Source organism: Kwoniella shivajii, chromosome 3 (assembly GCF_035658355.1).
Source record: "Kwoniella shivajii chromosome 3, complete sequence".
Taxonomy (NCBI): Eukaryota; Fungi; Basidiomycota; class Tremellomycetes; order Tremellales; family Cryptococcaceae; genus Kwoniella; species Kwoniella shivajii.
In genome coordinates this window covers 1,210,440-1,235,176 of record NC_085910.1, presented here as the reverse complement: position 1 = coordinate 1,235,176, position 24,737 = coordinate 1,210,440, and the positions used below count along the sequence as shown (strand labels likewise).

Sequence of the window (24,737 nt, the reverse complement as noted above, 5' to 3'; positions counted from 1 at the left end):
GAATCATATAGGGGGCGTTTACTTCAAACACCCTCTTTTCAGACAGCTAGTCAACCTGTCATCCCCTTCACCCCAAGATTCAACAACCGTCGACCAATCATTAGAAGAATCAATTATCAATAACCTGATTCCTTCAATCGACGAAGATCATTCATATATTCCTGGTATTGATAATTTAATTGCCACCACCGACCATTCTTCCATCATCCCCTTAGATACAGGTGATAACAATAGTGATAACCCATCAGCACGGACATCCATCTCAGCGTCCGTTGGTGTTGATAGCAATAGTGAATTAAGTTTAACTGTGAGTTAACAGAAATACACGCACTAATCAATACCACATATATATATTCCACTTTCATATTCACATTCCACTCTTATTTCACTTTCTTTTTTCATCATCAATGTTTCCCATCATATACTTCATTTGACCGATTGCGAATTAGACTTCACGTTCATAATCACCTTTTCGCACTTATACATCCAGACAAGACTGACTCATTCCCTATGCAGAGAGGAACCACCCGTCCCCGCTCACCTTCCGACGACGGAGATCGCGACGACCAACCTCGACCGAAACAACGAGTCAGACAATCCACCTCCGTTGTAACCTCCAACTCACACATGAACAGCAATATGGGTCACCCGCTACATACAAATGGCAATAGCCCCACAAACGGCATCTCACACGAATCTGAGTCTGGTCCATCATCATCATCAAACAATCATGCGTCATCATCATCTTCTTCTTCAATCGTACCGGGATCTTTACCTCCTCATGTGACGAGTTCCATTCGACCAATTCGCCCTTCTGGTCATCTGATGTATGAAGATGATCGAGATTGGACTGAACAACATGAAGGTCTCGTCGATGACGCAAAAGAAAGTATAGATGATGGTATGGATGAAGATGGTCTGATTGATGATAGGGCTTCGAAAAGAAGATCAACCGGAAGACCTGGTGTAGGTGGAGGCAAGAGAATGCCTGTCGAAAGGGAAGAAGCTGTCAGGTTGATGCTACAAGGTCTGCGAGATATAGGTTACCAGTGAGTAGCAACCCCTCGTGCATGCGTAGCATTGAAGCTAATTTAAGCGTCCTTTCTTTAGCCAAGCAGCAGACGTACTTGAGATAGAATCGGGATATCAACTCTCTTCACCATCCGCTTCAGATTTTCAGTCAGCTATCTTAGGCGGACGATGGTCTGAAGCTCTTGCTCTTCTTCCTGAATTGGGTATACCCATTACGATTCAACAAGAACCAGAATCTTCAGGTAGCAGTATCGCATCGGGTAAAACCAAAGCTATCGTAGCGGGGAAAGGTACTGGAAGTATATCAGGTCAAGCAAACTTCCTCATTGCTCAACAGAAGTACCTCGAGTATCTTGAAGTAGGTCAACAAAAGAAAGCTCTAGGTGTGTTGAGAGGAGAATTAGCAAGAGTAGCTAAAGATCAAGAGGTTCTTCACTCTTTATCAGGGTGAGTCGTTAGCTTATCTTTGACCGCCACGAACATCAGCTGATCCCAACAAAAAGCTTCATGATGTGTCTTGATAAAGACGACTTGTATGAACGAGCAACGTGGGACGGCGCTCAAGGTGCCTCTCGTAGGCAATTACTCGAACACTTACAAGGTGAGTTGATTGGCCGACCTCCTATGCGTTTGTAGACTGACAATTGCATCCAGCTTTCATCTCCCCTCAGATAATGGTACCGTCCCGTCGGCTCGCGACGTTGTTTGACCAAGCAAGGAGAAACCAACAATTGTCATGTCTTTATCACGAAGAACCAGAAAGTTCTTCATTATATGTTGACCACAAGTGCGAAAGCGGACAATTTCCTTCCGTCACCACACATGTTTTGGCAGACCACTCAGATGAGGTATGGAGGATCGAATGGAGTCCCGATGGAATGTTTTTAGCTAGTGCAGGGAAAGACAAAACGGTTGTCATATGGCAATTGCAGGTGAGCTTCTCTAAGACGATGACTTGAAGACCGTAGCTGACACAAAAGTTAGCCTACACCTAAAGAAGGAGGTGGAACACAATATAGCGTTGTGCCTTTCGTGCCACTCAAACGACATGCGGATGCTGTCGATGCCATGGCTTGGTCTCCTGACGGGAAGACTTTAGTCACAGGTGCAGATAAGAATGTTTTTGTCTGGAATGCCAAAGTGAGTGGATCTATAGAATAACCTCATTTCGAACGTTCAACTCACAAAATAACAATCTGTAGACGGGTGAAGAAAAACCTAAACCTTCCGCTAGCTCACAGCATGGGGATATGATCAGTGCTATACAGTGGTTACCAGATGGATCTGAATTTATAGTTGCATCCATGGATTGTAAAGTGGTATTTTACGTATGTTCAACCCTTTAAACATTCCCACTGACTCAGTGAAGTACACCTAATGACAATGGCCGTACTTCCTGTAGACTCCAGAAGGACATATGCTGCGTCAATGGTCCGCTTTCCCCCTTCAACTGAACGATTTTGTCATTACTCCGGATGGCAAACGAATCGTAGCCATAACAACTCACTTGAAACGAGTGTCCCACAATGACAAGCTAAAACAAGCAATGTCTGCTCGTCCAGCAGATGAATCCGAAACGACTCCTGCTGTTCCTGTGATCGGCCCCAATGGCGGTCCGATACAACCATTCCAATACGCTACAATGGAGCATTCGATCGCGGTGATAAGGATCGCAGACCACGAGATCATCGAGTAGGTTCATTTGATTCGAAAAGGTGGAAATCGATGGGCTGGATGAAGCTGATCTACGATGCATTAGCTGGTCACAAGATTTGAGATGCGAGACGACGAGTATAAAGATTTCAAGTGATGGCAGGAAGGTTATCGTCAGTTGTACACCTGATGTGAGTTAGGACAGTTAGGACAGGATTTGTTTCATGTGATATCGGCTGAACTATTTATGACAGGAAATCCAGGTGTGGTCTATAGATCCAGGATTGAAATACGTTCGCAAGCATAGTGGTCATGTTCAAGGACATTTCCTTATTCGAAGTTGTTTTGGTGCGCCTAAAGATCGGTTCGTCTTATCAGGTAGCGAGGGTAAGTTGCCATATATACTTTATTAGAAATGTTTGCTAACCGGTTTCTTGTGGATATAGATGGTCATGTTTATGTTTGGCAAGGATCGTCGCCGAATCCTATTGAAGTTTTATCGGGACATAAAGATGTGGTAAATTCAGTAGCCTGGAATCCTATATCTTCAAGAAGGATCTTCGCGAGTTGTAGTGACGATCACACGATGTGAGTATATCTGATAGGCATGTGCTTCAAGAAAATGTGAAGAAAGCTGATCATGAACTATCGGGTAAATCGGAACAGACGAATATGGCAACCACCTCTCACTCTAGGTGAATCTACTTCATCGCATAATGAAAATGATGGTATAGAAGGAGACGGGATGAAGATTGCACAAGATGAAGGTATGATATTGTAGCTTTGGGCATCGGGGCGAAGGAAAGAACTATAGTGTAGTACTTAGTGAATCACCTCTTTTGCATTGATTGTGCCAATGAAGCGGACGAGCCGGTATAGAGGAAATGAGTTGAAAGCGGTTCGGAACAAAGACCTCTTTCACGTGCGCATGACCGATTAGCATGTATAGACGAATACTTCGTACACAGTGACCTGCGCAGAGACGCCAGACTCGCCATCCGCCTGTCCGCCTCCTTTTCTGGGGTCTACCCTTCGAATTATACGAGTACGGTAAGAACTACGGCCGAATCTGGATTATGCCAAGCAGAATGGGAAACGTGATGATAATCTGGGGTATGAGCGTTTGGGGTATGAGTTTTTGACGATAAACCGAATGCATATTCTATCATTTCCGAAGAGGTATTTGCAAAATCAACGGAGCCTGGACGAACGTAAAAGGGCATATTGTTGAATGCCGTTATAGAACGAGGGAACGAGGGGGGAAAGTGGGGTTGAGCCCTTCAAATCTAATATTCCGAGGGTCGTTCTTCGTTATGTACAAAAAGTGACTAAGTTGTAAGAATTCGACGAGTCATTACTCGTGCAATTTAGTTTCACCTCTCGGTTTCTATCATTACGAGAAGAGAACCTAGTCTAATCTCGTCGATGCGTACGGGGTGATATTCAAAGTCCGTCGCATCTGGCATCGCAGGCGAGGTTCCGTTTACAAGCGAGAGACGACAAGTTTCACCATGCATATGTGCTGTATGTCAGGATGATTCCCGCGATATGTTATACAATCTATATACATAGTTTTATATTGGTTCTTCACAAAAGGATGAAACGTTGTGAAACCATGTGCATATGTATATATAGTAAATGTGCTCGTGCCTCTGTGCGAGAAAAAACAAAGAAGGAAAGGGCAAGGGGATGAAACGCACTATTTGGCAATACCAATACGAGAAATCCTAATCCTGTTTCTATTTCTGACTGTATTCCTCTGAATTTTAGTTCATGGATATCAGTTATGTGAATGGTGAAATCGTGCAGCAGACAAGGAGCATGTGTATGTATGGTTCCTCCACCATCTAACTTGAATCACCGTGAAAATCTATTCTATGTATGGACTGGACTAGCTGACTAGTTCGATTGAAAGTAGATAGACATCGGGTCCGACATCTGATTAGATCTGATCTGATCTGATCTGATCGATCACTTGCGATTTTTCGATCTTCTTACTGAAAGATTGGTGATTGGAATCTCCTCCTAGTCCATAAAGTCTATTTTGAATGTCTTACATCTTCTTGTTCATATCTACCGGAATCGTCAGTAATTTACCGCCGGTTTCGTTAAGACCGCATTTTGATCATGGCCATACATTCCGAATAAAATGGATTAATGGAATTATGGTATGTATTCCAGGTTGATTAGATTATTCGGGACTAGTCTGTATTCAGGCCTGACGACTGGGAGCTATAGATAGGATGACTTTAACATGATTTGGACGCAGTTTGATAAAATATAAGGGTCCAAAAGAAAAAGATAAAGTTTTTGTGATCAAATAAACTAACTGATTCAGTTTCGGATTATCCTTTTTCTTGATCAACGTCCAAAAGGTCTAGACTTTTTACTTTCATTTTATATGTATGTATTTATATGCCAAGCTAAAGTAGTTTGAATCGAGGGTGCTCTATTAGTGAACGGTAAAACGTGCTTCTTCCTCTTGACCTGATACCCTGCAGTAGTAAAGGGTTACTCCGCAGAACCCATCCATCCGAAAAGGAAGTACTACTTATGTAACTGTACACACTGCGGCGCAATCAGAGGGGGATGGGCGAAGTAAGAAAGATACCGTAGAAAAGGGAAAAAGGAAAAGTGAGACGCGTCCTGAAATAAAATATGTGGTGTTTTGTTTATTTTATGTTTTGATCATAACGTGAAGGATTTTTAGGGGGTAACTCTATACAATTTTAATACGATTTCCGACCATGCTAAATTCAAATCACCGTCAAGGAGATGTCTGCAATCTCAATTCACGGTTTCTTATTGTCCAGACAGGACTGGAAAGAGGAGAGACATTTCACGTCTTCCTGGCCTGGACTGGATGACTAATGATTAATGAATGAACAATACGACATAAAATGAATTCAGAGTGTAAAGATGAAACGAAACCAGTAAGATTTTTTTTAAAGTTAAGGATATTGGAATGGTATTCCTGAAGTTATATCCTTAGTGAATTATGAAACCCCTTTTATAATCTGTGTTGTCTTTGTTTACTTTCTTTATTGTTATGTTACTTTTACCCTTAATGAGTTGACGATATTACTCCGCAGTGGAATGGTGGAAATGGGAGAAACCAAGCCACGCGTAGTCAAAGAGACTGGATTTTAATCACTTTCTCATTTGAGGGGGTTTATGTTATCCACCATATATCAACCCCATTTTCCTTCTTTCTCAACTCTTCATCTCTTTCTTTCCTTCTTCACCACCAACAACACCTTCAACCTCTTTTCGCTTTTGTCTTCTTTTCGTCTAACGCCACCTCACTCGTTAACTCCCGACAACCGACAACAAACGATCGACAAAAAATCACCACGGACCCGACCCCCCGACCACGACCTCGACCTCGAAAAATTACAACTGCTTTTACACGCTCTTTCAGCGCACCCACACACCAGTACTAACCCACATCGACCGAACGAATCTCTTTCGGATCTACTTTACCAAACTTCTCTTCTCTTTGATCATCAATAAAGTCTGGAATCACTTCGCTTGACGCGTAAAGTAATTTCTACCTGTTCAAAAGAACCACCTACCCTCTTTTCAGAACCCCTTGAAAAAATACTTCCTTCAACACACCAGAAAAAAGGTATACTGCTCTTTCTTTGACCACGACTTCTAAGACAAGAAAAAACGACGCATATATAAACAGCTGACAGAACAACGAGGTGAGTACTCCTTTTCTTTTTTCTTTTCCCCATCCATCAAAATCAATCAATTCCACATATAAAAAGAGGTCAAGAGCAGAGCTCATTTTTGTTTAACTTCTCTTTCCAACAACCATCATCAGTCTTTCAACTCATTCAACTAGGATAATCAACTTTTGAACGAACCAACAACAATCATTATATCAAAAATGCACTCATTCGCTACCGTTGCCGCTGTCGCCCTCGTCGCTTCAGCTTCTTTCGTTTCTGCTGCACCAATCGCCTGCAGAGGTAAGCCCGCCAACTACGTCGATGGTTACTTAGAGGATTACGATGTTTGTGAGTAATGTTTTGCTTTTTCCTCATCTTTCGGTGTAGGACACAAGACTGACCTTGATATCGTGCAGACCACGTTCGATACGTCGCTTTAGACTGTGCTTCTCAACACAACAGTACCTTTTTCGATGACTGTTGTCACCCACTCCTCGCCAACGAGACCCTTACCGACAGCCGACCCGCTTACTGTACTCCCAGTAACGTCACTCTCTCCGAGGTCTCTTCCACCATCGCCGAGTACTCTGCCACTGCCACCGTTTCTGCTATTTCCACCGCTTCTGCCGATGTCGACGCCGCTTCTGAATACTCCGCTGCCGAAGCCACTGCCACTTCCACTTCATCTGCCGAATCCTCAGAGACCACCGTAGCTGCCGTCGCCGATTACGCTCACGGAACCCACAAATCCGCTTCTTCATCATCTTCCACTTCAACTGAAGACGCTTGGACCGCTACCTCCACCTCCACCGCCGCCGCTGAAACCTCCACCGCCGCTTCATCCGGCTCTTCAGGAGAGACTTACACCGGTGGTTACGCTACCTACTTCTACCAAGGTGGTAACGCTGGTGCTTGTGGTACGGTCCACTCTGACTCTGACAAGGTCATTGCCATCGACACTAACGGATGGTGGCAAGATACCTCATCAGCCTCCCCTTACTGTGGCAAATACATCACCATCACCAACACCAACAACGGTAAATCAGTCACTGCCATGGTTGCCGATGCCTGTCCTTCGTGTGTCTCTGACAACTCATTAGACCTGAGTGAAGGCGCGTTCTCAGAGATCGCAAGTCTTTCGGATGGACAAGTCCCAATTACTTGGGTTTGGGCTTAGACGAACGACTCGAAAAGATCTCTAATCCATCTCGAAGATGATCGGAAGATTTGTCCGTTTTTCGTTTCCACCCTTGTCATTCATCTTTTCTTTCTCTTTTTCGGTCATTCACAGTGTATCTATTCCCTTTTCCCACTTGCATCATACCATTCATAATGAAATAGAAAGAAAAACTGTCCTCAAAAACAAACTATATCACCAAAAAACTTTCAATGTGAACCAACTGTCTTTGTAATATACCTTTTTCAACCGTTGATCGGTGTTCTTTCTTTCTGTTTTGATTTACCATTATTATCATGTTTAAGATCACTGTTGATTTAGGCTCTTTTCGATGTTGATCAGTCGAAACTGGTATAGTCTTTATTAGATACTTTTTTATGTGGTGTAATGTGGATTACAATCGAGGAGGACAGAAGAGGGTAGATACGGGATAGGTCTCTCTCTCTTGGTTGCTGTGCAATCGATTGGAGATGGTTTATATAGGAATATAAAATGAGAATTATGAATTGGAGCTAGTCTCCTCCTGATAAAAATACTAAACATGGGTTGAATTCCGATTTGCATGATTGAATTGCTTTTTCCAAGATGTGCAGCATAGAATGTCGAAGCAAGAACATGAGACGCCTTTGAAAGACGTTTCATGGATGTTTCCGACGGAGTTGGTATTCGATGCTGTCACCGAACAGAAATAAGTCCAGTCAAGTCCATGTCAATTCATGAACTATTCAGCGAAGCCAGTCTATTCACATTACATGACTTGCTTCATCATCGCTGGACATCAGAGTGGACTAGCTGATGTTCCGTTCTATTGCAAGATCATCAATTGCGATATCGAGGCAAAGACCAACACGAAGCCTAGGTCAAATCATCCAATTGTATCCTCCTTCAAAGGGATTAAAACGACCTTGTTCGTTTCATCACACATCATCATCAATCGCTCGACCTCCCAGTCGGAACGAAGCAGGTGGAAGTGGACGTACTCGAAAGAGAATACGATTCCCGCTCAGGAAACCTAAGAGAATCACCAAGAATCTTTGGAACCTAGTTAGGAGTTTTAGAATAACGTTTATTGGTAGACCTACCACAATAGAGGGTGAGAGAGTGATGTGAGTGATTTTCTGGATACTTGATCTCCAATCAATCAAGAAGCTACAATCCTTCCTTGACTCGACTCGACTCGAAGAAGATTGCATTCGAAGACGATAAGCGTCACCTTCTACTTGGCCGGCCGGAGGGAAGATTGAAAATGAATGGATGAATGAATGTCATTGCTGATTCCTCGCGGTCCTTTGCTCGGTATCAAGGCCAAAAGCAAGTTATTACGCAGTGGCCGTAGGACGTAAACCTGGTATCTATACTACGTGGTCAGAAGCTGAACTTCAAGTCAAAGGCTTTGCAGGGTGAGTAATTAGGCTGAGTAGCATGTGATCACTCAGATATCGAAATTTAACTTGAAATCTACAGACCGAAATATAAGAAATTTCCAACGCAATCACAAGCAGAAGGATACATATCCACAAATTCAATTTCCAAATCATCATCATCCGATACAAACCCAATACCGATATCTAATGGTGGGAGATCTACGTCGGGATTAAATGATTTCGATACTCATTTTCGAGCAGAATCACCTACGACCTCAACTCCTTCATCGACCCTGCCTGAACACTTGAAACGGATAGCCGAAAACGGATATACATTCACTAAGGATCATTATTTGATCGTACATACAGATGGCTCTGCGCTCGATAATGGGAAACCTACAAGTAGAGCTGGAGCAGGTGTTTTCTGGGGTCATCAAGGTGAAGCTTTCACCAAGTGAGTATCTGGGAGTTTTGAATATTCAGACACGATTAACATGTAGTATCTTTGATAATCATCGTCAACGATGTTGACTACGTCTACGACGCGGCGGATGAGATGCTGATGATCGGATTCAGAAAATATAGTGAAAGAGTACCTGGATCACCTCAGACCAATAATCGTGGAGAACTATTGGTGAGTTTCCTTTTCCTCATATTAATGGAGTTTGACTGGATAAGTCCGATAAAAGCTAACTCCAGTGTTCGATGCTACTCTTCAGGCAGTCATAAGAGCTGTTGAACAATGTCCGTATCCCAATATACCATTGGAGATCAGATGTGATTCTCAGTATACTATATCATGTGAGTTCATCATGCTGATGTCAAGGTAGCCAAAAGGCTATACCCTTTCATTTCACTACACCCGTTGATCATCGAAGATCAAACTCAACTCGTTTGTATGATGAAAATTCATTCGTCAACTCCTCTCTTCATGGCCGCCTCTCGCTTCTTCCGGGGACTCTCAATCGCTCCGGGCTGATCCATTTCTCTGATACGTATAGGCATGACAACATGGTTACCTAAATGGCTTCGAACGAATTTCCGAACTTCTTCAAATACTTATTCTCGTAAAAATGGTTCGGTAACATCTAATCAATCTAAAGAAGTGTCAAATGTCGATATGATCAAACATTTACTTGTGCTACTTCGACGTAGAGGGAGGGAAGGAAAAGTTAAATTCAAATATGTTCCTGCTCACACGGGCGTGGAAGGTAATGAACAAGCTGATGTGAGTGTTTCGTTCTTGTTCTCACTCATGACAGAATTTCTTCCCTTTGTATAAATGGTCGTTTGGAGAGGAGCAGGGGCATTCGTACGACGAATTCATTCGGTGACTCGCTCGATTATCAGGAGCCAATGGAAAATTAACACTTGTTTTGTACCAAATAGAGGTTAGCGAATATCGGAAGCCGGATGCCCGTATCGAATATACCTGTAGAATGGTTAGATCCAGATAAAGAGCAAAGTTTATATGATGAGGGTGTTGGTCAAGGTACTGAAGATGTAACGGATATAGAAGTTGAAGTGAGTGTATAAAGTCTAGTCTCTCGAACAGTATGGGACACTAATAATATCACACGTAATTTCTCGTCCAGATTGACGAAAATTGGTTAATGAGTCCTGAAGAGCTGGACAGCTTTGAAAGAGATCTAGTGGAAGAATAGATTTTCCTATAACACTTCTTTATCTGTCGATACATCTTAATGTAGTTACCCTTGTTTCACTCGATATACCATGCAATGCATCAATACCATCCATCTTACTATTTTAGACTTCAGCCGCTACATCGACACCTCATCCCAACGAGTTGCCAATTCCATATACTCAGAAATTCAATTGGCAATATGACATCGTAATACCTCGACCCGCTCATCCTCTCCTCGCTAATTCTTCGGGAGACAAGACGATCTCTTTCCCACCAACCGTACCTGTCCTTCCTTGTACACCGAACGTGAGAGCGTATCCAGGTGGCAATTCAGTTCCTGAAGGAGGTAATTCCAATAAAGGCCATGAGATAGCAGATGGTTTTTGTAAGACTATATCCACTTTAGTTGAAAGTATTCTGAAACTACTAGTTTCAGGATTTATAGGTCCGTATAATTCAATTGATTTGATCACCCTCTTATTTGAAGGTAAATATAAATCGAGATGTAACTGCGATCAACGAGTAAAAAAAAAAGATCAATCTTTCATTCAGAGATATCTTCCAGTGGTCGTTGTGTTACAGGTACGATGAGGGTATAGAGGAATAAGGATAATGGACCTACTTTCTGCGTATCAAATCTAACTGTCGATTTCTCTTTATCGGCCCTAGAAAAAATAGAATGTGATTTCAGTATTAGTATTTCACCAAGCCGACATCCGTTCTTGACGATTTGTGAGGAAAACAACCAGAAGAAAAATCATTTGATAGGATGGAGGAGGTTCACTTACCCTTTAGCAAAAGCTGATACGTGAACTTGTAACGGAGTTTGATAATGGTCTAATCGACAATCCACTTTTTCCACTTTATTCTACAAGAAGGGAAATCAGGTATCAGTTTAGCGATTAAACTAAAAATGGAGAACCTTGATATGACCTTCTATTTGAGCGATACTCAAAAAGCTCAAAATTGGATAATACACGGATTCCATCTGAATATTCATTGACGAAAATTTGAGGTGACAACGTTCTGTACACTTTTACTCACCTCATCTTTCTTTGATCCGACAAATAAATGTTTACCCTCTTTACAGCCTTCGATTTTCAAGAATTCTGAGAACTCTAATACACGTCTTTTGCAACACAAATATCCTTTTGAACCTTCATGGAATACTGCCTACATCAATTTAGAAAGCTCAAATCAGCTCTTGTCTCACACGATCACCAAAGAATGATAAATCTGGTATACTCACAGGTTGAGGGTGATATCTACATTTACTATTCTCACCATGACCTCTATTTTTCTCCTCATTCTCGAACTTCATACCACATCCTGTTCTTTTACATGTGCTTCCGTCAGGAACAGGTATAGTCAAATCATCTTCTTCCTCTTGTTCCATTTTCAGCGTTGCCATTGCTGCTGTTGGAGCTATGGCTTGGGCAGGCGCAGATTCTGATGATGGATTATGGATAGAAGTGGAAGTGGAAGGTTTCGATGTACCATATGTCTCGACTCCATCAGAAGATATCTCAGTTGGACCTTTGACTTGGTTGGAACCGGTGTTAGTGGTAGAAGTGGATTTAGAAGGTGCCAATGAATGTTTTCCTGTTGTACATGGCTAAAGGATTGGTGAATCGTATTAGCTAAGTATTCTTGTAAAGAGAAAGAAAAAGAGGAAAGAATGGAAAAACGTACAGGAATAGACATGAATTGATCAAATTCCAATACTGGCTAAAGATAGTAAAACGAGATTGTCAGCTCTGACTGTGAAGGAAACGAGATGATGATACATACTTTGTTGATCTCACTACAGCACGCTATATCCGATAAAGCGTGTCAGCTCATGTAGTGCATTTGGTTATATGACGACATTATCAACTTACACCATGATTTCAACCCTTCGTGAAATACCTATAAATAGTAAGAGATCATTTCGTCAGCTTAGAAGCCTCTCTACTCGACTCGACTCGGAAGCGCTGTGGCCAGGCTGAAGGCAAAGATAAAAGCTGGAATTGACTGAACTACTTACCGGTCCTCCAGGATGATAACTACAGCTGCCATCTTCGTTGCTTGACTCCTCAAATTCCTTTTGACAGCCCTTGTTAGCGCATCTAGGCATGGTGGTAGCAGTACTTTTGGAGATGCTCAGAGTGATTGCGAGAAAGAAGACGAATCAACTGCATATAAATATGTTTAATATGTTCCAATCTCCTGGACACTGGACATTGTTCACGTCGGAAATCTCTAGAAATTCGCCACGTGGGCGCAGGATCTATCCGTAGTTTTACGAGAGAGGATACTGATACATGGGTGCGACAAAAGTCAAATGTTACCAGTACGAGTCCAGTACTCAGTACTCAGTCGCTGGGGGAACACCATCATTCGAATGCGGCCGTGCAATGTACAGATGTGTTAAAGATACATAGGAGGGAACTCCATCGTCTGCAATTGTCTATCAAGCAGCGATGGTCGTCTTATCCATTTCTTGTACCAAAGCTTCCACCTCATCTTCACTACCGCTATCCCGGTCTTTTGAAATTTGACCTTCATCCCATTCATTTCCCACATGATTCGGATTTATCCTCAATAGATCTTGTCCTTCGTTTTCCTCTGCAACGAAGGACGAGTCAGCTTTCCTGATTTCACATAACGGTTGAGAATCGTTCAGTAATATAAAAAAACTAACCTTTCTCATGCTGACGTTGAGCTTTCTCATCAGCGATCTCCTGTTGAATCAATTCTTGCATTGCTATTATATCTTCTGCAGTATCGCATGTTATGTATCTTTCGATGAATTGTCCATTCAATTTATAAAATGAATGTCCCCATGAGAATTTACTTAATCTGTTCGAAATCAGATTACATATCAGCTCAACACAACTTGATGATACCCTCATCATACCTATATCATGTATAGAGACTTACAATACTTCAGCCCAACCTGGATGCCCAGTTATATAGAATCCAGCTGCTAAAGCTTCCACACAATTCAGTCTCCAAGGTTTACCGTAATTCACAGGATTCGTTGCTATTAAAAATGGTACTACAACAACATGGTTTCAGCTACCCTGAGATCAAGCTCAAATCATACGATATGTTATGTAGATTTAGCACTCACGTATCCTCTCATAGGGCGACTTGATCTTATTGAATGGAACTTCATCCAATCTAGCCCAACTACATTCAACAACTGCTAATCCACTAATTTGTACAATCTCATCATCCGAAGGAGATATCGGTTTCTTCCCTTTCGGTCTATCATTGAAACATATATCAGCTATCTTATAGCAGTGTATTAAGATCTTTCACTGGTTGTTCCTGTTGGGCGAAAATGCACAACTCACGTTAATACGATTCCTCTAAATCTCTGACCTACCCTCATGGAATTTATCAATCCATGTCTGGCCAGTTTTTTACCTGAACATCTTTTTGGATCACAATGATCAAAATCCCACATTCCAACAGGAACGTCTATACCGACGATTTCGACTTCATCGTCGTCGTCATCTTCTTCCAGATCAGAATCATCATCTGTACCTTGCTCGGATTTATCTTCTTCTTCCGAGCCTGATCCGCTTGACGAGCCTTCTATCCTTGTGCGTCAGCTTACTGAGGGATCGTGGGTCCGATTATGGGTAATAGCTCACCTGATCCGACTGATTCTCCAGCCATAACTCTCCTGAAGATCTCCTCATCATCTAAAGCTTCTTCATTACTTTTCACGACTAAAGCTTTTTGCCTTCCACTACCTCCACCTCTTGCTGCAGAACCACCTCTACCTCGTCCACGGCCTCTAGCGGGAGCCTTTTGATTTCTTTCTTTTGAAGGTTTGCCCATTTCTGTCCTCTTGATATCGCTCGCGTATGACAGGCGCTGGTTGAGTTGGTTGATATTGATATGAGACTTACTTTTCAGGTTGGGTTGCTACGTGTTTGAGACTATCACATCAATTGACCATCGAAGACCTAGCACCTGACTTTTGTATGGAGATTCGTACCCTCTCCGTGAACACTTCAGGATCACGTGACAGCGGACATCTGGTTCGGATACGGGATACGATGTATGAAATTACAGATCCGAGCCTAACCCCTCTTGAAAGTTGGGGGGAAACGAAAAGAAATGGGAATAAAGCCTTCCCCATTCACAGCTCTCTTTCATCTTCTTCACAATACAGACCAACTTGTATACATAGTGCTACACAGTCTTCGTGACGTGTTGCTTTGATCGGCGTTGACGCCATGCCTGGCCCATCTGCTTCTGCTCATCAAGTACTAATCTACTCCGGACCTGGTGTCTCTCCTCTCTCACTCTCACATACCATTCTAACACTCTCTCTCCTTCTTCTACCACATTACACTGTTCAGCCTGTCACTCCAGAGATACTATCGTCCCAACCATGGGAACCTTCGTGCGCTTTGCTCGTCATTCCCGGAGGAAGAGATTTACCTTTCGTCGAGGAACTCACCATTAAACGGAAAGTGACTAAACGGATAAAGGAGTATGTGGAAGAGGGAGGAAGGTATTTGGGTATCTGTGCAGGAGCTTATTTCGGTACGAATGAGGTCAAGTTTGATATGGGTGGTCCAATGGAAGTGGTAGGGAAAAGAGATCTGGTAAGTCGCACCAAACGACAGTGATCCCATCATCTTACCCAGCTTACCCATTGTATGATGTTTTGAAAGGCATTCTTCACTGGTCCAAGTGAAGGGCCCACTTTTCCCGGATTCCAATATGCTTCTGAAGAAGGCTCAAGAGCCGTCTCATTGTTCCTCGAACCATCTTCTTCGTCATCATCACATCGGTCCTTAGATCACGTTTATTACAATGGCGGTGGCCATTTCGTAGTTCCCACACCCATACCTTCGAACGTATCAATCCTCGCTCGATACGCAAGTGCACCTTCAACGACAGGAAGAGAAGAAGAACCAGTCGCAGCTGTCCTTACCCGTAATGGGAAAGGAAAGTCTTTACTATGTTCTATACATCCTGAATATCCATTGAATGACCCTCCGGCGAGAATAGCAATCAATAAACTTGAACATCCACCTGAAATCGAGGAAATCGAAGCTAGCGACAAAGCTAGAATAGCATGGGTTGAAGAGCTCCTTCTTCTCTTGGGTTTGAATCCTCCTAGCAGGAACAGGAAAGACGGTCAAGTCGTTGAATCCATGGAAATAGAGGGAGAAGATCCAGCATTACTCTTACATCCGACTCACCCTTCACCGATATTCGTCCTGTCTCATCCAAATCTACCGGATCTACCTGTTCGATCTGTTTTGAAGCAAGAGTTTGAATCGAAAATGTCAAATGACGATGCTTGGGGTATACTCAACGATGGCAACGACCAGATTCGGTTTGGAGATATAACGGCGATATCTGGAGAAACGACCTCTGAAGATGAGGTCGCTCGTTGGCTTGCAAAGAAAAGACGCGAACAACCAATTTTTGATCCTCCATCGGTCGAAAACCTGAACCTCAACTCGAACGAAATCACACCTCCTATTCCACAACCTCCAGACTTCCATTCTATACCGAAGACTGTTCTTCTGCCTTCCTTTCAAACCCCTTACTCAGCACGATGGACACCATTGTTCAACTTTTCCACGTATTGGAGTGAAATTGACTTGGCGAGAAAAAGCGGTGGAAGACGTTCTGGTATAATGCGCAAAGGTGATGAAGGTGAAAAATGTGCGTTGGGAGATCTGCTATTTTATGGAGAGACTGTGACTAGTACTCAAACTATGCTCGATAGGTTAGTCTGATCATGAACTCGACTCAAACTCGTTCAACAAAGCTAACTCGATTGCTATAGAAATCCTATACTCCTCACAAATCTATCATCGCCACTTGCTTTCTTAGCGTCATTCCAGCTTTCAGGTAGAGGTCGTGGTTCAAATATATGGTTATCACCTCCAGGATGTTTGCAATTCTCCTTGTTACTCGATCTTCCAGCTTCTCTATCGAGTAAAATGGTATTCATACAATATATCATGGCTTTAGCTGTTTGCGAAGCAGTCGATGAAGATGGCAGATTGGGAGTAAGGATTAAATGGCCCAATGACATTTACGCCGATGTCGAAGGCGTTGGAGGTACCGAAGTCGGTAGTGGTAAAAAAGGAAAAGCTAAATTAGGTGGAATATTGGTCAATACCAATTTCGTCGGCGGAAAGTGGCGAATCGTTGTTGGTAAGTTCATTCACTCCACCGCCGAAATTCGATTCTTCTGTATCTGTATCTCGTGTCTGACTGCGATTCTTCTTTCACAGGTTGCGGAATAAATGTATTGAATGCTTTACCCACGACATCACTTTCACAGCTACATTCACTTCTTACCTCTAAATCGACCTCCCTGTCATCAAGTAAACCATTACCTGCCGCTCCGACTATGGAAGGTACTTTTGCTCGTATAATGAACTCGTTTGATTCCAAATGGGAACAATTTATCGAAGAAAAAGGTTTCAAAGGTTTTATGGAAGAGTATCATGGGAGATGGCTACATTCGTGAGTAGTGATTTCTGGAATGGTTATATTACTACTCGAATCAAGCTTTTGTAACTAATTTCTCAATTATTGTGTTTCGTGTATAGTGGACAAGAAGTCACATTAACACATACAGAACCGCATACGCCACTTCGAATATTATCGATAACGCCAGATCATGGATTATTACGTTGTATCCCTATAAACAAAAAAAAACCAACCTCATCAAATGGATTAACTCCATTATATAACCGGAATGTGGATAATGGAGAAGATCGATACATCTCGTCCTCAACGAATTCATCAAGTTCAACAGGCAACAAACCCGATTTCGTCGATTTACAGCCTGATGGAAATAGTTTCGATCTAATGAGTGGATTGATTAAACGAAAATTGTAAAATTTAGAAATAACATTAGACACCCACTCGATTGCAATATGGATTGCTGTTGTATTTCTGGACGGAAAGACTAAAATAAGGTTGCAAGCTGACAAAGTCACAAAAGTACTGATAAACTTGACAACCGAGGAGTTCCTTCCTGAGATACCACACAGGATGAATGTCGAAAGTGGTCGAAAGTGGTGATTTGCTCTTCCATGTGTTGACTTCGCGAGTCCCACTATTTTCTCTCCCTATAAGGTGTCTGGTACCATTGATTACCTCTCCCTCGAACATTCCCTCTCGCTCGATCTATTCCATCATATTTCCATAACCGAGCTTAGACACGTCACCAGCCTCTTTTTACGCTGGGGATGTCACAGCTATCGGAAGAATAATCTTTGTTAAACAAAACTTTCTTTTCTCGGCGATTCGTCAGGTTCATCATTTCTTCTCTAGGGTTGGGATGATCGAAATTTTCGTTTTGCCTCAAGAGTATCTGTCATTCAGTCAAACGATAAATGCTTAGCTGAGAGAGGGAAAGACATCTTCGTTCACCGTGTCTTCTCAGTACATATCACTGCACAATGATGGCAGGTCTCCCTGAATTCTAGGAGATGTGTATGAAAACCTTTTGCGTGGGATATTACTAGTGCATGGGAGCACAGATTGCTTGCTCAAAACATTGAATTTTGCCACTCCTTGAAGACTTCTGACTGACTGACCGATTGTGGAGTCCGGCCAAATCAATAGAAAGAAGTCACAAGAAGGATAGTAGGGAAATATTTTTAAGATACTTGAATTACTTATTCAAACCTCGCTACTTGCGCTTGGATACATTGTCAATACCTCCCATGACGATGACGTTATTCGAATTGTGATCACCTCTTCTTCTGTCGGTAAGGTTTGAAAGGACATCGAGGAGTAAGCAGAAGACTGCGAAAGGCTCTAAAAGCACAAGAGTATTGAAAAGATAAAAAAGGATCCACGTGATCTTAATTCTGGTGATTTGAGAACTGATTGAAACTCATCAGTCTCATCCGAAGACCTTGCATCAGACAAGGGTCAAAGGAAGGACTTGAACGAAGTCCCGGTATCGGCGCAATCGAAGACCTTGAACGAGGAGACCAAAGTCGAAAGTCGACGCTATCAATTCACCCTTCAATTTTAAGAGTTTTTCTTGCCCATTACCCATTTCTTCAATCTTCGACAAATCTGAGAAATTAACAATGACATCAAATCTAATCTATTCATACGGCACTATACTTCACACGGTACAGATATGTCCGATATCCGCCATGGCATCAATTGCTCCCATGTTACTGGAACTGCAGCTCCATCGAACAATAGTAACACTAGACCGTCCATTAACACTGAATCAACAGACAATGATCAGAGGCTCGCCATTCGAGGGAGCGGGCCCGACACTCTGAACTCAGCCTGGGAATCTAATGAGTGATAACACCTTGTTTCTGTTCGCCTTTGCTTTTGCCTTTGCCTTTGCTTGAAGAAAGAAATGTTCCTAAAATCTTCATATAGATCATGGGCATATACCAATTCTCGCTGGCTACCATCGCAAAGATTGCACTTGTTCTACTCGAAGTGCAGTAACATCAAGTAATACTGATCCGTCAAGAGGCATTGCACGTCTCGCCATTCAAGGTTCGGGGAGCAGTACGCGTGCCACAGCTTCAGGTTCACGTAAGTCATAACACCTTGTTTCCATTCTCCGTTCGCCTTGGCCTCAGCAGAGAAAGGCTGAAAAAGGTCATGTAGTAGGGCAATATACTGGTGTAGATCCAGGGTATCTATCAATTCTCAATCCAATTGTTGGTGGCCCACCGACAGAACTCGATAAAGCGTTCAATGCATTTGAAATGGCGACTCAAATGGACTCAGATTTCTTGAAAGAGGTATACGGCGAAGCTTCTTTTGACGAAATGCTAAAGATCGCCGATATCATGAATGCAGAAGCTGCTGATAAACGATTGTCAGGTACTCAACCCGATAATAAAGGGGTAGATAGTAGTCAGTGAATCCGAGCTAGATTCGTACATGTCGTAGACTCAGCTATACCACGACGTGTGAAGCGGAAGAGTAAATGGCACGCCTTTGAAACGTATTTGATGGTCTATACCTGAAGAACGCAACCTCGCCAGCAAGTGACAGCACTTCCCCATTATAGGAACACCAGTCACGCTGATATGCACCTTGCGTTGTTTAGACATTCAATTTCATTACATGATCACCTAATTCCAAATTTGAATATGGCTCCTTCACTTCTTCTCGTTGTCTCCTCCGTTCACGTCGGAAGCTTTAGAAGGCCGTTTATCCCCTACTTGACTTTGAATTCCTTTCAACGGTATTACCAGTAGGTCTACTTTTCCTCAGAGAATAATGTCCATTCCATGCTATCCTGATGGCTAAAAATCTAATATCTAAATCCGGGTGACTTCCAGCTAAATGACATATCGAAATGAGACGATCTTGGAATGAATTTGAACATGTCTTGATTCGTTGTCTGATTGACGTTAGTTGAGTCTGTGATAGATCAAGTGAATCCGTTGTTGGAGTAGTGTATAGTCCCTATTCCGCAATCAGGTTACTCTCAGGATACAAGATAATGAAACCATTGGTAATGAAGATAACTCACTCGTTCGGTGTCTCGTTCACGATCCAATCGAGTAGCCTCAGCCAAGGACCATCCATACAGATCGTCCTATAATCATTCACATGTTTATCAGTTAATCTCTCCGCGCATTGGCTAAGAACCGACTAACTGACCGTAGCATCCCTAAACTGCAAGATGAACTCAAGAGCATCCCGGACCGTGTCAAGTAGTATCTCCTACCGCACATCGTTAGCAAGTGTATCCATGTTCCACTAGGTAAATACCATTTTCGCACAAGTTTTGCTACTCACCTCTTTGTCCCTTTTACTACTCAATAATAGGACCTTTCTCACCACTCTATCGAGGTACTCTCGATGAGCGGCTATTAAAGCATCTAGATCACCTTCTCTCTTTTCTGTGAATTCTATCAATGCCTGCCATGAACATTCTATCACTTCTAATTGATAGAAGGCTTGGAGGTTTCTCAGGAAATGTACCATTTCAGATTGTACTATTCGACAATGATGCCAGTCGTTGCTGAGACCTGTCAAAAGACTCGTTAGCACTTAAAAAGATACTAACCAGATATCTCGGACGCACCTGGTATCTTCTCATACGTCCTCGAAACACTAGTAACTTGCATCCAACCATGCGTCAAAGCATTTTCTACTCTTTTCAATCTCCACAAATGATTGAATAATCTATCATAATCCAGCATTGCCTTTCCGTCCAGAACAGCGTTTAAAGGAGCTTCAACCTTATATTCCAATGCGAAACAATCCCATCCTGTTTCACCATGAGAGTATTCTAATATCCTAGCATCGAGTCTACGTAGTATATCTGGTTTGTCGAACTGAGCGTTCGATCCTCGAATAGCAGATTCCAAGTCAGATGTCAAGTGATGTCGATATAACGATATAGCAGGCTTGGAAAGTCGCGGACTGGATATAATAGCGTATGAATCAGCGTAAAACATTGAGAACCAGTATTGACATGAGCTCACGCTAAAGCTTCCATTAATAATTCTGTGAAGTCACCAGCTCCCAGCATCAAATAGGATTTGAGAGCTCTCAGGTGTTCTAGCAGAACGAATTTGTCGAAGAATATCTCTAATAACCGTTGACTGGCTATTCCATACGCATCATCGATAGACCGTTCCAGTCCAGCTAGATCGCTATATTTCAATGCTACAGAATTTGTAAGGTGAGCTTTTGTTGACTTTTATGCCATCTGAAGCCTCACCTCGACCAGCGTTAGCGAGCTTAGCTTGAGTCTCTATCCAATCGCTATCCCCGCAGCTATATCGGATGAAATTCAAACTTCTTCCAGTTGAGAATATCTATTTCCACTCATCAGTTTTTGTTCCACGTCCAAGGTAAACCGTCTGTACCTCACCTTCTTGCCGAAATCTTCACTGACAAAACCAGGTACCATACCTTTCACAAAAACGTATTTCTTTTCCCAGACTTTATGAGCCTCGTCTGTACCTCCTGCGGAATCTATTCCCACTTCAAATCCTACATCCCCTGCTGGCGATATTCGGCCGTCCCGAGCGGAGACGTTTTCAGGATTTAGTTGTACGAAGAATTCGTTGAAAGGGTCATTTAGATCACCGGAAAATATCCATCGTTGTAAAGTTGCAAAGAATGGTTTGGAGACCTGAGCAAGCGAAGATACTCAACGATCAGTTGAGACCTTCTAAGCAATAAGTTTCGCTCACCTCTTCCAGTATCTGATCAGTGAATCTCCTGATAAGGGGATCGCCATGACTGGTATGTTTGTGTATCCTCGAAACTAAAGCTCCTCCATGAACACCTGAAGTTTAAACGTTGCGTAAGTGACTACTTGTATTGGGGAATATTACAACAAAGCCGCTCACTTTTCGCCTCGTCTACGACCATACTCATCTGTCTCAACTTCAACCTCATCTCCTCTGTCCAGAGTCCTAACCTCATCAGCGTCAATCCAGCACCTTCGGCGGGTTTCTCCATGTCTTCCGTTGAAGTTTGGTTCATCTGCGATTCCAAAACGGCGAGTAGTCGATGATATTCCGACAATTCATGATGTAGGAAGTGACAAAGACTCTACTCAGATTCCCTTCTGTCAGCCCATTCGTTGTGATCAGCGACATATGGCAACTCACCTGCTCAGTCATACCGCCTTTCCCAACTCCAGCCTGACGAGAGTTGATAAAGTCTGTGACTCGTCTATATAGCATACCCATCTCGGACAGCTGCATCAGTATTGTCTGTGTAGGCTTAGATATAAAGCCGTCCTATTTGTACAGTATATTCAGCTTGCTGACGTTGTTATGATCACAAAGACTTGGACTTACCTTTTCTTGATCTGCTACAATCTCGATTCCAACTATATCCCCTTCATCTCCTTCTACTTTTGGGAGCACGCCTCCATCTTTTCCAAGTGGGAAACCCGCTCCCTCCCCCGCTCTACCCTTCTCGGTCAGATACGGATTCTGTTCTGGTGGCGGTCGAAGAGCGAAACGGATATAATGACCGTCGATACCTTGCAGAAGGTATAGAGTATCTCGTAGTAGAAGGTGGGGTGGAAAAGGTGTTTGAGCTATTCAAACATCTTTGGTCAGCTGTTCGGCACTATAGAGGGAACATCATCAAGAGCTGACACATTGATATACGCCAAGCCTTCAGGACATCCGCCTTGCTCTTGCCCTTGGGATCGAAATCTAAAATAGGAATATTCGTAGAAGGTGCATCGTTGAGAGGTTGTCTTGAAGAGCTAGCCTGTGTAGAGGGAAAAGTAGATGGAACAGGTGGTGGTGGCATAGATCTGCTCGCCGATGCGGCTGGGGAATTTGCAGAAGGTATCGGTCTACTTGGTGTATTGCTAGGGTTAAGATCAGACAATGACAGAAGAAATTGTAGATGAGGTAAAGGGGATGACAATAGGCGCTGTTAGATATAGTCAGCTTTCTGAGGCCGCTCCTGCGACCATCTCCACTAACCCCTTTTTCAAGCTTATTCCATATCCCACTGAACTTCATTGCTCTCTCCGTTCCAATTGAGCTTTCTTCACCTCGCATACTCTGCCTCGATGCTGATCTGCCATCTGGGCGAGAAGCTGTTTGAAGTAACATCCGTCTAGCTGTATCAGGTAATGTCGAAGAGGATAAAGGGGCTGATGATGGTAATCTACCAGTCGAAAGATAACTTGTCAGCTTCATCCGGAAGACTACCTTTGACCCGTAGCTGACCTTTCCATAATTTCCTCGCACCATTCCATCAACTCCTTGACTCTCTCTTTCCTTTCCTTCTCGATTTCATCGTCGATATCAGCTCGACTATCAGGTCTGGAGCTAGCCACTAACGATCTTCCTGATCGTGAATCAATACCGGTGCGATGCGATCTTGAAGGCGCAAGCGATGGCACGAGAGAGTATACGAGCTGTTCTATCGGTGGACGAGTGGTCGTACTTGAAGAAGGTCGAACATTGCGATGAGTCGATAGGGAAGATGCAGGTCGATTGAACATGCTGCCAGAAACGATTCGATTAGCAGATAGAAGACTAGCAGACCTGTTCTCAGTCGCCAGCAGATGACTTTGTATCGCTGCTTTGTGAGTACTGGGGCGATGTGAGTATGTGGATAAGATATGACATGGAATTCATAAACTTGTCAACATACCATCGCGAGGAATAAACGACGCGACTTTCATAACGGAATCAAATTGCTTACACGGTCTTGGCGGAGATCACCGCGTTACTCTGACAACAAGTATAAAAGAGACTGACATGGGGCGCAAGTGGTTCACCTTGACGAAACACGGTTGGTCGTATACACCTCAAGGTACGGATGGATTTCCTCAAAAGGACGGTATTGCGGTGACACTTGGCGAGCCGCTGAAAGGGCATGGAAACCATTCAAATCTAGGACCAGCGTCTCAATCAACTAAGTCTCGACCTCAGCAGTATCAAGGGGATCTCCTGACAAGTGCCCAGGCTGAGAAAATTAAAGGAGGGTAAGGAGGCCAGTTATTGCTCCCTTCTACCGCTGCTTGCTGAGCTCGTAATGATCTATTGTGATGAGCCTCCGCTGATTGACCATTCTCGATGACCAAAACAACGGACCCACATATGACCCCGGGCGATAGAGGTCGAATCATAGGGCTAGAGCCTATAACCCTCTTATCTGCCATGGTAAATACATTGACAAGACTTGGATGTCCAAGACTCTGATGTTATAGTCAATACAAGAATGGGACGGTGAATGAAACTCGGAAAATGCTATATCCCTGTCTGTGCGAAACGATTAATCTATGTCGTTTTACCCTATTTGATCCTTTTTTGGTAACAGTGCTTTGAATACTGAGCTATGTCCAGTCTTCCAATCTGATCAGATCATCCTTTCCGCGTTTGTTTCCTTCTTCATCTCCGTTCAGATTAAGATTTCAGAATAGTCTACGGTCTATGCCTTTTATATTCGCCTGATCTTTGATCCGATAAATTCATTTGTTTCTCGGTTCCATAAGATCACAACGTTTGATATTGGCATACAAGAGAGTTTGATCATGATGATTCGGGATTTGTTCTGATAAGATCTATTTCGGCCATTCCTACGAGATATCTGAATTGTAGAATCATCAATCAACTTGCAACATATAGAGAGAGTCTAGCAACCCTTAACGCCCCACTTGAGTCGACTTTTCACCCCCACATCAACAGGGTTACCATTAAAAACGCATTGCAAGT

General features: G+C 42.9%; 6 protein-coding genes across 6 annotated transcripts; 3 read left to right on the top strand and 3 right to left on the bottom strand.

The window, feature by feature from the left end:
• Nucleotides 1–639: 639 nt before the first annotated feature.
• On the top strand, nucleotides 640–3,466 carry IL334_002651 (uncharacterized protein; the record flags this gene model as incomplete). The annotated part of the gene is made up of 11 exons (XM_062934394.1): nucleotides 640–1,049; nucleotides 1,111–1,479; nucleotides 1,536–1,633; nucleotides 1,687–1,964; nucleotides 2,017–2,172; nucleotides 2,235–2,360; nucleotides 2,435–2,724; nucleotides 2,792–2,876; nucleotides 2,940–3,072; nucleotides 3,132–3,273; nucleotides 3,352–3,466. 11 exons carry the CDS (start codon nucleotides 640–642, stop codon nucleotides 3,464–3,466), a joined length of 2,202 nt encoding a protein of 733 aa, XP_062790445.1.
• Nucleotides 3,467–6,580: 3,114 nt separating this feature from the next.
• On the top strand, nucleotides 6,581–7,539 carry IL334_002650 (uncharacterized protein; the record flags this gene model as incomplete). Its single annotated transcript, XM_062934393.1, has 2 exons — nucleotides 6,581–6,710; nucleotides 6,779–7,539. 2 exons carry the CDS (start codon nucleotides 6,581–6,583, stop codon nucleotides 7,537–7,539), a joined length of 891 nt encoding a protein of 296 aa, XP_062790444.1.
• Nucleotides 7,540–10,772: 3,233 nt separating this feature from the next.
• On the bottom strand, nucleotides 10,773–12,664 carry IL334_002649 (uncharacterized protein; the record flags this gene model as incomplete). The annotated part of the gene is made up of 9 exons (XM_062934392.1): nucleotides 10,773–11,057; nucleotides 11,171–11,213; nucleotides 11,337–11,416; nucleotides 11,593–11,721; nucleotides 11,798–12,163; nucleotides 12,241–12,276; nucleotides 12,340–12,362; nucleotides 12,429–12,456; nucleotides 12,575–12,664. The coding sequence occupies 9 exons, from the start codon at nucleotides 12,662–12,664 to the stop codon at nucleotides 10,773–10,775; spliced, it is 1,080 nt and encodes a 359-aa protein (XP_062790443.1).
• A 336-nt stretch (nucleotides 12,665–13,000) lies between these two features.
• IL334_002648 (uncharacterized protein) lies at nucleotides 13,001–14,382 on the bottom strand (the record flags this gene model as incomplete). The annotated part of the gene is made up of 6 exons (XM_062934391.1): nucleotides 13,001–13,155; nucleotides 13,232–13,389; nucleotides 13,471–13,588; nucleotides 13,664–13,800; nucleotides 13,890–14,133; nucleotides 14,193–14,382. The coding sequence occupies 6 exons, from the start codon at nucleotides 14,380–14,382 to the stop codon at nucleotides 13,001–13,003; spliced, it is 1,002 nt and encodes a 333-aa protein (XP_062790442.1).
• A 401-nt stretch (nucleotides 14,383–14,783) lies between these two features.
• IL334_002647 (biotin-[acetyl-CoA-carboxylase] ligase) lies at nucleotides 14,784–17,424 on the top strand (the record flags this gene model as incomplete). Its single annotated transcript, XM_062934390.1, has 5 exons — nucleotides 14,784–15,158; nucleotides 15,228–16,297; nucleotides 16,358–16,731; nucleotides 16,812–17,046; nucleotides 17,133–17,424. The coding sequence occupies 5 exons, from the start codon at nucleotides 14,784–14,786 to the stop codon at nucleotides 17,422–17,424; spliced, it is 2,346 nt and encodes a 781-aa protein (XP_062790441.1).
• A 2,307-nt stretch (nucleotides 17,425–19,731) lies between these two features.
• Nucleotides 19,732–23,521, bottom strand: IL334_002646 (uncharacterized protein; the record flags this gene model as incomplete). The annotated part of the gene is made up of 15 exons (XM_062934389.1): nucleotides 19,732–19,989; nucleotides 20,057–20,122; nucleotides 20,188–20,250; nucleotides 20,326–20,558; nucleotides 20,615–20,955; nucleotides 21,018–21,201; nucleotides 21,257–21,353; nucleotides 21,410–21,673; nucleotides 21,735–21,829; nucleotides 21,894–22,098; nucleotides 22,158–22,289; nucleotides 22,350–22,594; nucleotides 22,656–22,941; nucleotides 22,995–23,181; nucleotides 23,244–23,521. 15 exons carry the CDS (start codon nucleotides 23,519–23,521, stop codon nucleotides 19,732–19,734), a joined length of 2,934 nt encoding a protein of 977 aa, XP_062790440.1.
• Nucleotides 23,522–24,737: the final 1,216 nt, after the last annotated feature.